At 46.0% G+C, this 11,630-nt stretch overlaps 1 protein-coding gene across 1 annotated transcript in view; it reads left to right on the top strand.

The window, feature by feature from the left end:
• The first annotated feature begins 1,442 nt into the window (after positions 1 to 1,442).
• The window catches only part of ZC3HAV1 (zinc finger CCCH-type containing, antiviral 1), a 50,895-nt gene continuing 40,707 nt past the window's right edge, over positions 1,443 to 11,630 (top strand). Inside the window, exon 1 of the mRNA XM_084896743.1 lies at positions 1,443 to 3,099. Coding sequence (XP_084752869.1) covers positions 2,792 to 3,099 — 308 coding nt within the window. The 5' untranslated portion in view covers positions 1,443 to 2,791. The remainder of the gene's footprint in view (positions 3,100 to 11,630) is intronic.

Below are 11,630 nucleotides of genomic sequence, written 5' to 3' on the forward strand. Positions count from 1 at the left end.
GGGCGGACTATAGCAGGCACAATAGTATGTCACTCAGCTAGGAGTGGTTGCTCAAGCCAGGGAGTGTGTTTTAGGTGATAGCCTCCAGCTAAAGCTCCTTCAGAATCTGCTTCCGTGTGTGGACTAGAGTCACGTACATCTCCAGGGACTCCTCCCCCATGACAAGCAAGGCAGTGGGCCAAGGTTGGGCTCCTGCTCCCAGCCAGGCTGGAGGACTTATGAGGTCTGCAAGCCAGTCTGACAGCTCTCATGAACCAACCAATCCAGCTTCTTCCCTTAACGTTTCCTGGTGTTACACTCCTAACTCTGCATCTGCCTGCTTCTCAGAGAACCCAACCTGTGGCAGCACACACTTCAAAATTTCCCCTAACAGCTGCCTTTCCCCTTCCCACAACCCTGAGGTCGTTTTTCATGACTTCAAATCGAGGGGAATTTTTATAGCTTTATTCCCAGCCTCTCTAGCCAAACTGTACTCTCCCTTCTCAAGTGTCTTATAGGCTAATGACAGCATTTAACCTGATAGTAAACAAAATTCAACCAAGTAAAATTGACTATCTCATTGGCTTTATTACACAATTCATGAATCAGGCAGGATCCTATCTAGCAACTACAAGGGCCTCCAAGGGATTATTTATAAAATGGAAGGTTTTTATAGGCAGAAGGGTGTGGCAGGTGAGTTATTAGCAAATGAAATGATTATTTTCGGGCCAACACATCACCATTTTGCGGGAGAGGAAAGGGCAAAGGTTTTATCAAGGAGATTGCCTCTTCTTCCTGGGCGTTCCGGGAAAGATGGAGAAGGCCCACAGAACAGATTTTTCCAAATTCTAGACTGGTCAACTAAGGTTATACTTCTGGGAGATGGTGAAACTGCAATTGAAACACAGAGGTGCTTTTTTCATGTCTTCCCAAACAGAAGCTCCTTCAGAGCAGGGACTATTTCTTAAACTTCCCCACGTTCAGAGTGAGTAATGTAAGGGCTACCTACATACAATATACTTGGTTGAATTTCATTGGTTTGACAATAAATGCCCTCTCCTGGGGACCTGTCAGACCACAGGTAAGGCTAAGGGGATCAAAGGCAACTACAGAAGAGCCAGAGGGAACAAAAAGCCAAATGATCCTGTGTGGGCCCCATGTTTGGCTGGGATCTTACCCAAGTCCTCTATTCCTGAGATGTAGCCCATGTACTACAAATCCCAAAACTGAGGAGCATTCACATGGGTCATTTTGTAGAATTTCCACTTTAACAACTGAATTCTATCCTTCTGGAAAAAGGTTTATTTCTGATCTGATCAGTGACCCATTTATTTCATTTGGAGTGTTGGGGGGCGAGGGTTCGGCAGGAGACACACACACACACACACACACACACTTTCTCTCCACTCCCAACTTGGGTCCAGTGCTGGGGGCCTGCAAATTAACTGACAATAGGAGAACAGGAGAAAAGACAAGATTTATTTACACATGGGTAGCGGTGGGGAGGGCCCAGTAATTGAAAAGTCCTGGAATAGCCAGAAGATTGTGTGTCTCAATTTAACAAAAGGGGGTGAGGGGTTTAGGGCTTCAGGAGGAGAGTATAGAAGGTTCTACTGAGTTTTTTTTTTTTTTTTCCTACTGGACTTTTTGATGCTAATAGAATGGCAGTCTGTCTCCACCAGGCAACTATTGTACATTAGCAGTCAGCTCCTGATGTAGAGAGTTCATGGTAGCTGTATTTTCAGGAGGCTCTGCTTTAGTCAGATGGAGAGAATTCCAGATAAAATTTCGTATATTCATCCTTTGTAGTACAAATGTTTTCAACAGTCTCTATACCAACTCTGGAGGTCCAAGTGGGTGCCCAGAGGGGAAAAAGGTCTTGTCCAAACGTCCAAAGAGAGAAACCTTTCTGAGATCCTGGGAATGCGTCTACACAGGCCCTCGTGACTGACTGCCTGCTTGCTGGAGGGAATTCGACGAAGCCTGGGGCACCGCGGTCAGCGATGACAGGCAAGCCCAGGAAGGTCAGAAAGAGATCCTTCCAAAAGCTCAGAGATGGCAAAGGGCAGGGAGAGGCACAGCCGCCGTTTTTTAGGAGCGTGCGGCCCTGGCGGGGTGGCGTGGGAGAAAGTGCACAGCGGTCCCTGCCAGGCGGCCCGCGCGCTGGGCCTGTGGGTCAAGCAAGCGTCGGGCTGCAGCTCGATGGCTCAGGGTTCGTCCTCAAACGCAGAGCGGAGATGCTAATAGTAATAGTCCCCTCGCGGAATCGCAGAGAAGATCGGCTGCGGGAAGCCGGCTCCCTGCCTGGAGCTGGCGCTTACGAGGTGTGTGCTGTCCTGGAAGGGTGGGGTGCGGAGAGCACGCCTCCAGGCGTCTCCAAACAAGACGCACCAGAGCGCGTCTGGACCGCTTCTCCCCGGAGCAGCCTCGCCCTCGCCCCGCGCCGCCGGGTAGCCTCGCGCTCCGGAACCTAGAACCCGGCGGGGGCCGCCGACCCGCCCGCGCGGCAGGCCGGCCTTCCCACCCGGTTTGCAAGTATTTTTGACTTTTAGGACTTTAACTCCGACTCCGGGGCCGGGATCGGCGGATCCGCCCTCTGGACCCGGAGCCGCGCGAGAGGGAAACCGAAACCGCTTACGGCGGCGGGGAGAGCGCGCGCTCCGAACCCCGCGCCCCGCCCGAGCGCCCCGCCCCTCCCGGTTCCGTAAGTTTCGATTCCTCCCGGAGGGAGAGCAGAGCGAGGAGAGCGAGGGGAGCGAGGAGAGCCAGCCGAGTGAGTGGCGCCGCGGCCGGCCCCTCGCGGAGCGGAGCCATGGCGGACCCGGAGGTGTGCAGCTTCATCACCAAGATCCTGTGCGCCCGCGGCGGCCGCCTGGCCCTCGACGCGCTGCTGGGCGAGATCGCGCTGTCGGAGGCGCAGCTGTGCGAGGTGCTGGAGGCGGCGGGGCCCGGCCGCTTCGTGCTGCTGGAGGCGGGCGGCCCGGCCGGGGTCACCCGTTCCGTGGTGGCCACCACCGCGGCTCGGGTCTGCCGTCGCAAGTTCTGCCGCCAGGACTGCGGCCACCTGCACCTCTGCAAGCTCAACCTGCTGGGCCGCTGCCACTACACGCAGGCGGACCGGTGAGTGCGCCGGTCGGGGATGGGCGGCGCCCGGCGCCCGGGCTGGGAGGACGGCGGTCGGTCGGTCGGGGCTGCGGTCCGCTGCGGGGGAGCCCTCGGGGCGCCTCGCACCCCACAGCCTTTGCCTCCAGCCCCTCGCTTCCCTGCAAAGAGCTCTCCCGCCTGCGCCTTCTGCAGATTTTCCCTCGAATGTGGCTCTAAGGCGATGTTGCCTGGGGAAGGCTATCCTTAAACTCCCGGATCCCTTAGGATACGGCGCTTTGGAACCCGCCCCACGGCCTAGAGAATGTGAAGGCAGGTTTGGGACGAAGGAGAGTCCCCGATCTCCGGAGCCCGAGTCTTTTTTTTTTTTTTTTTTTTTAATGTATTTTTTTGACTTATTACACAGAGGAAGGGAAAGAGAGGGCTAGAAACATCCATGAGAGAGAAACATCGATCAGCTGCCTCCTGCCCCCCCCCCCTCCCCGGGGATGTGCCCACAACCAAGGTACATGCCCCTGACTGGAACCGAACCTGGGACCCTTCAGTCCGCAGGCCGACGCTCTATCCATTGAGCTAAACCGGTTTCGGCTAGAGTCCGAGTCTTCACCTCTCTGCTTCCTCTGGCCCCGGGCGCACTCCTGGCACCCTCGCCGCGCCGCGCACCTGGGTGCGTCCCCATTGCCCTCTCTGTCCCTCCTCTGGCACCTGCCGCGCCGCCCGGCCAGAGTGCCCCCCGTTCAGGGTCGCCGATGGATGGTGTGTGGTCCCCCAGCGCGCCTTCCGGGGAGGGGGGGGGGCTCTCCTCGTGGCCGAGCCGGGGACCGCCCGCTCTCCGGGGCCGCTTGGAACGAGTGTGTCTGACCCCCCAGCAGCTCTTTCTGTGTTCCCGCTGGTTCTGCATTGCCTCAAGGCGCGCCCCAAGGTTTGGGCTACGCTCTCTTTGGCCTGTCTCCGGTCTTCTCTCCCTAAGAGAGCTCACTCCGTCTGGGTGCAGCTGTCACATCCACCACGATGGCCCCCACGTGTCGCTCGGCCTCCCAGGCAGCCCCCGGCCTTTTAGCCCAATCTAGGCTATCTGTCTCTCTGGGTCTGAGCAGCATCTGTACCGGAATATAAATCCATTTTACCTTGCTTTCCCCCGGGGCAGGGTATCCGACACTCACCACAGTCCCTTTTTCATCCTTCCCAACACGTTCATCACCAAGTCCTCCCATCCCCTGCCTGCCTGGTCCTCCTGTCCATCTCACGTCTCCACGAATGCCTTGCTGAATTAGGACTGTCTCGGATCATAGTCTTTCTCCCCACCTTTTCTGTCCCTTAGGTAGTGCTGCCCGATTATTTTTCTTGTAATATAGCACTTTTCACACTTTGCCCTCCTTAAACACTTTAAGTGACATCCTACTGTCCAAAATGGTGGTCATCAAACTTTTGAGAAAAACTTTCAATTTACTCACCTCCAATAATATGTGTAGTAACATGTATAAAAGACTTGGTTTAAATGGATGAGGTAGTTGATATACTATTTAAAAATATGTTTTATATGTATTTAGGGTAAAACTAAAAAAAAATTTTTTTTTAAAGTGTTAGAAGGTGCCTTGTTGTTTAAAAATATTTATTGGATATTGTGAGGCACCAATTTACAAGTATTTTTGACTTTTAGGAAGTTGTGTGTACAGAGGGAGAGAACTAAGTAACCGCGAGGATGCAATTAGGAAGGAAGGAAGGACTGGAGAGAGGGAGATACAAATTAGGAAAGGAAGAAACATTCTAGTAATATACTGAATAACAATAGAGAAAAAAGGCTTTATCTCTTTCTGTTGTGAAATTTTTTCTCACCAACTTGTGTTGGCTTTAAAACCTAAGTTTTAAATATTATGCTTCTTTTGATTTTTTTACTATAGATTTTTAAAAACTATATTAAAGTAGTGAAAAGAGAATGATGAACCCCATGTACACATCATTTTGCTTCAACAGTTTTAAAATTATAGACAATTTCATTTATTCCTTCCTCCCTATATCCATCCCCAACTTCAATGTGTTATTTTAAACCAAAAAGAGTTCATTTGCTTCATAAATACTATCTAAAGCTGTGATTTTCAACCTTTATCTCGTGTCACACAACTATTTACTAAAAAATTCTTTGGCACACCAAAAATTTTGTGCTGATATGACCAAAAAAAGTATAATTTTGATTCATACACATCAGACAGCTATTGTGGATATGTTACATACACAATATATTTAGAAACTTAGTTTCAATTTCTTATACACTGACTTCAGAAATATTAGTTTAGAAACTTTAGTTTTATGAATTTGAGAAATTTTAATTTTTTTGAACTTTATGTTTTCCCTGGTTTAAGACATCACAACAGCTTAAGATCATAGATTAGGTTGTTAACCTTTACTTTTCTATATTTTAAAATAATATATGTGTAAGATAGGGATAATTTGGTCAATGAAAGTTTGGATGGATCCTTTGGGGAATTCATTCAAGTTACTTTTTTTTTTCAGTGTAGTGATACATTCTTATTTCTTACATTTATTTGTCTTGTAATATTTTTTATTAACTTTTATTTCTTTTACATAACTTTTGAATTTGAGAATTACAAATTTTTAATCCATCAATGTACATTGCGTCTTCATAATAAGGACCCTTGGGATAATTTTTTTCCCCTTGGATCCTAAAAGTATGTTTTTTCCCCCTAAGTTTTAAAAATGTCCTCCCCATCTTAGCAACTTATAAAACCTTATCTTCTAAAACTTGAAGTGTGGGAGTCTGAGGACTTGATTCTTTGATCACTGGATAATGTTGACCAATAGGTACCCACACTGAGATTACCATTCAGTTTGGTAAACTGTTCTGTTTGAGAACAGTTTGCATTTTTCTGCATTTATTATAAAAAACTGCTTCTGTAGGGCCTGTTTGGCTCAGTGGATAGAGCGTCAGCCTGCAGACTGAAGGGTCCGGGTTCGATTCTGGTTAGGGGCATATATCTTGGTTGCGGGCACATCCCCAGGAGGGGGTGTAAAAAGGCAGCTGATCGATGTTTCTCTCTCATCGATGTTTCTAGCTCTCTATCCCTCTTCCTTCCTCTCTGTAAAAAAATAAAAAAAAAATATGAAAAACAAAACCCTGTTTCTGTAGGGCTGTCACACGTAAATGGATCTCTCCTATTCTGTAGTTCATCTTTCTCTTACATTGCTTTTAGTCATACATTTTAATCAGTAACAGGGTTTGCTTTATTGTTGGGTTATTTGTTTTGGTGCATCAGTTTGGATATTGCTGTTTGCTTTGCTGAAATATGTGCCCACTGGTGGAGTTCTAATCCTAGTTCTGACACACAGACCATAGCTAGAATTCATTGGGCAAATAACTACGTACCAAGCACTCCCATAAGTACTTTAGGGATGGTATCTAAGTTAGTCCTTGATTTTTGAGGTAGATATCGTAAGCCCCACTTAATGTAAGGAAATACAGGCCTAGAGCTGCTAGAAATTTATTGAAGTTCACGGAGCAGATAACTGGCAGAGTTGGTGTTGAGCCTAGATCTGCATAACTTCTTAACTAGCTACTTGTGTGGTCAAACAGCTTTGTGAAGTGTGATCTTTCATTAATTCCAGTTATTTTTTTGCAAGCATGATTTCTGTTTAAAGCAGGTTGCTGTCTATCTTTAACTAGCTTTGTGGTTTCTGCTCCTGTGGCTGTTTCCTCTACGCCTTTCCTGTTTGTATGCCTTCCTCCCCCTGTGGTGAACTTTGGGTGAACATGGGTAGGTAGAAAGAGGGTTAGTTGACTGCTTCATAAACTGAAAAACAAAACAAAACACCCATAAAAAAAAAAGCCCCAAAAAACCCATAACCACCCAAAAGAACAAAAAGTGCAAAGAATAATACAACAAGCACCAGAGTATATATACATTTTGAGTATATTAATGTAACAAAAATTATCTGTACTAATAAAGAGCTAATATGCTCATGGTTGATATGCCATAATGGGTAATGATCAGGTGATTAGCATATTAGCTGGGGCATTGCTCTGGAGATGGGGTAGAAGTGGGGACCAACCCTAAGCAACTTGAGGGACTGAGGGTGGGGCTTAAGCGGCCAGAGAAGGCCAGAGGGTTTGGGGGCTGGGCCAGGCATGCTGGAGCTCTACGAGGACAGGTTCAGGTGTCAAGGCAGGGCTGCAGGTGGGTGGGCAGCGCCACGTGATTTTATGCACTGGGCTCCTAGTATTATATAAAAGAATCTACCTCATAAAAGAGTAACATGGTAATTGACTGTACCTTTGTGACACCCACCAGCCAATCAGGAGTGAGTATGCAAATTAACCCATCAAAGATGACGGTTAATTCGCATATGCAGGCACCCAGCAGCTGGGGGCAGGACACTTGCATCGTCACCATGGTGACTATGCAGGCATTCCACACCACCCCTCTGCTCTGGGCCTCTGGGCAGTGTGGGAAGGCGGAAAGGCAGCTTCAGACAGGGGGAAGGCCGAGCGAGCAGCCAGGGGAAGGAAGATCCATTCTTGCATGAATCTTCATGCATAGCGCCTCTATTGTACAGTGTAACAAGTTTATAACTCACCTTCTAGAATAAATAAATGTTTGCATCTTTCATTTTTGCTTATCTTTTTAAAAAATATTTTTTTATTGATTCCTAGGGGGGGGGGGGGGGGATGGAGCCTGCAACCTGGGCATATGCCCTGATCTGCAATTGAACCCTGACCTCCTGGTTTTATGGGTCAATGTTCAGCCACTGAACCTCACCAGCCAGGACAGTTCATTACTTATAACAGCTGTGTAGTATTTCATCATATGATACCACAATTCAGTACCTACCTGTTCTTCCAATAATAAGCACTTGGGATAGTTCCAGTTTTTGGCTACAACAAACCTTACTGCCAAAAATACACACTTAAGATCAATTCTCTCAGCAAATTTTAGTACTAGTATACATTTTTATTAACTATGGTCACCGTTGTATACCTTAGCTCTTTAAAACTTACTCACTTATAACTGAAAGTTTGTGCTCTTTGACCAACATCCCTCCCCACATTCCTGACAATTCTACTTTCTTCTTAAATGAATTTGGCTTTTCTTTTTTTAGATTCCATATTTAAGTGAGATGAATGCAGTATTTGTCTTTCAGTAACTGGCTTATTTCTTTCTTTCTTTCTTTTTATTTTATTTTTTAATTAAATTATTATCTGTGTACATATTTACCATTGCCCCCCCCCCCCCATACATACCCACCCTCCCCAGAGTTTTGTGTCCATTGGTTGTACTTATATGCATGTATACAAGTCCTTCGGTTGATCTCTTATCTCCCCCAGATTCACTTAGCATAATGTCTTTTAGGTTCATACGTGTTGCCACAAATGGCAGGATTTACTTCTTTTATGGCTGCATAATATTCCATTGTGTACATATATACCACATTTTCTTTATCCTCTCATCTGTCCATGGACACTTAGGTTGTTTCCATGTCTTGGCTACTGTGAATAATGTTGCAATGAGCATGGGAATGCAGATATCTCTTTGAGATAGTGATTTCATTTCCTTTAGATATATACCCAGAAGAGGGAGGGAGGGAGAGAGAGAGAGACACTTCCATGTGAGAGAGATCCATTGATTGGTTTCTTTCTGCATAAGCCCTGATTGGGGCCAGGGATAGAACCTGCAACCCAGGTACGGGCCCTTGTTCGGGAATCAAACCCACCAAGACTCTCTGGTGTGTGGGCTGGCACCCTAACCACTGAGACACATTGGCTAGGGCTGGTATTTCTTGTTTTAATTATTTGAGGGACCTGCATGTTGTTTTCCACAATGGCTGTACCAATTCACTATCCCAACACCACTGTGGTGTATTTGGTGTTTATTTTTCTCATTTATTATTATTATTATTTTTTTTTTACATATCTGTGTATTTCTAAGAAATATTTAGGATTATTTTGCCTGTTTTCAAGCCTATAAATGTCCTCAATACTAGATGTATAAATTATTGCTTTGTTTTCTCTTGTTTGTGCAGCACGATGTTTCCGAGACTCACCCCTAATATACAGAGCCCTATTTTGGTACCACCTTGAGAACTGGGCAAGATGGACTTCTGCCCTGCACCCTCTGCTCTACAGGCCCTGGTTCCAGCCCTCCTCCAGTTGTGTCCTTACTTTGTGAGGAGTCCAGGAAACCAAGGAGTGCCTCATTGCCTTCTCAGCCATTCTCTAGTTCCTGGGACCCTGGAATTCCCAAGCCTGTTTCTGGAGCTTCTGTGTAGGCTTCTTCCCCAGGCCTCCATACATGTAGAAGGAATTTGTCTGGCATGTCCATTGCCTCTGCATGATGGCATGAGCAGTGTGGCACAGAGCCTGCGTTGGGAAGAGAAGTATTGGGCTGGAGCTAGGAGCCTGGCTGAACTTTCTTCATTCTCTTATTTATTACTATAGAACTCTGAGGTCTGAGAATTCTAAATTCTAACTTGACCTTCCAAGTCATTCTAAAAGTATCAGAGGGCTGGCGCACGGTTTTGTGCACTGGTGGGGTCCTTCGGCCTGGCCTGCACCCTCTCTCAATCCAGGACCCCTCGGGGGATGTCGGACTGCTGGTTTTGGCTGGATCCCTGCAGGCCAGGTGAGGGACCCCACTTGTGCATGAATCTATGCACCAGGCCTCTAGTTAATCTAAGATCTTAGATTAATCTTCTCCTGCCCTCCTCCTGCCCCCCTGAGATTCATCAGTCTGTTCTTTGTGTCCATGCCTGTGTGTTGAACGTCTGCCCTATAGTGGTATGCGCCATAGCTACTGGTTGAATGGTCAAACGGTTGCTTAGGCTTTTATATATATAGATATTTGTCAAGATAGGAAGATAGAACATGTTTTCTTGAACCATTTCTTAGCTTGATTAATTAGTGTTAAATATTTAGACACTTGGTGCATGGACCTCTACTTTATTTTGCCCCAGTGCCACAGATTTTAGAAGAGTGACTGCTCTAGTTCATTCAGATGTATAGCTTCTTTTGTATGGATGTACACAATTTGCATATCATTTTTCGTATTACAGTGTAAATTGTTTTCAATTTTTTGCTATAACTATTCGTGATGTGTTGGACATTTTGATATACCTTTCCTTGTGCACATATGCAGGAGTTCCCTAGGTATCTAGTAGTGAAGACCCAAACTTAACCTTTTTTAAAAAAAAAATGTTTTTATTGATTTTTAGAGGGACAGAAGGGGAGAGGGAGAGAGACACACACACACAGCCCCCACTGGGGATTGAACCCACAACCCAGGCATGTGCCCTGACCGGGGAATCCAACTGGCAACCTCATTGTGCATGGGTTGACACTCAACCACTGACCCACACTGGTCTGGCTGTTTCCATTGATTTTAAAGAGAGGAAAGGAGAGGGAGAGACAGAGAGAGACATCAGTGTGAGAGAAACATGGAGCGATTGGTTGCACATGCCTGAAGCAGAGATAGAATCTGCAACCAGAATGGAGCCGATGACCTTTGGTGCACAAGAGAAGGCCCATCCGACTGAGCCACACTGGCCTGGGCTGTATACCAAGTTTTACCCTGCAGAAGAATATGACGGTCCCTTGCTTCATTTCCTTGCCAGTTGATATCATCAGCCTTTTAAAATTTGTTCTAATACCAGGAATGTGAAATGTACCTCATTGTGGTTTTATTTATTATTATTTTTAAAGTATGTTTTTATTGACTTCAGAGAGAAAGGGAGTGGAAGAGAGAGAAACATCAGTGATGAGAGAGAATCATTGATTGGCTGCCTCGTGCACACCTCCTATTGGGCATGTGCCCTTGACTGGAATCGAACCTAGGACCCTTCATCTCGCAGGCCAACGCTCTGTCTACTGAGCCAAACCTGCTAGGTCTGGTTTTATTTCTTTATATATTCTGACTTGTAGCTCTTTTAAGTCACATTGCTTGTCTTACTTGATGTCTACTTCTTAGTAGTTGTTTTTTGTGTGTGTCATTTTAGTTCTCTGTAATAGACTTTGTTATTATTTATTTTTTTGTGTGTGTCATTTTAGTTCTCTGTAATAGACTTTGTTATTATTTATTTTATTTCTTATCATTGCAAACTGTATATAGTTCAGTGGCAGTAAGCACACTCATTGTGCAACCCTCACTACTGTTTAGTTCCGGAACATTTTCATCTCCCCAAAAGAAGCCATTCCCATCAGCAGTCACTCAGTTGTAGTGTACTCCGAATCTCACAAAGGAAGCCTCAATCAAAAAGTCAAATTATGGAGTCATTTATTCAAAAGCTGGCAGTTACAAGGAGGCAAAAGCTCTCCAAATCTCACAACCCCGGAATGCTGGCGACATCAGGCTTATATAGGCAGAATATCACAAAGGTATCGATTACATCTTTGGGTTTGAAATGAGGGGCCTGGTTTGCACAAAGCAGTTACAGGAGCGAAATTGAGCAAGTTAGTTATCTATAAAGATTAATTATAGTTTTGGGTCTTCGGGTTACTGAATCAACAACTGAATCAACGGAAACACATTGTCTGGAGCCACTGA

Source organism: Pipistrellus hanaki, assembly GCF_964339955.1.
Source record: "Pipistrellus hanaki genome assembly, chromosome: 10".
In the NCBI taxonomy this organism is placed as follows: domain Eukaryota; kingdom Metazoa; phylum Chordata; class Mammalia; order Chiroptera; family Vespertilionidae; genus Pipistrellus; species Pipistrellus hanaki.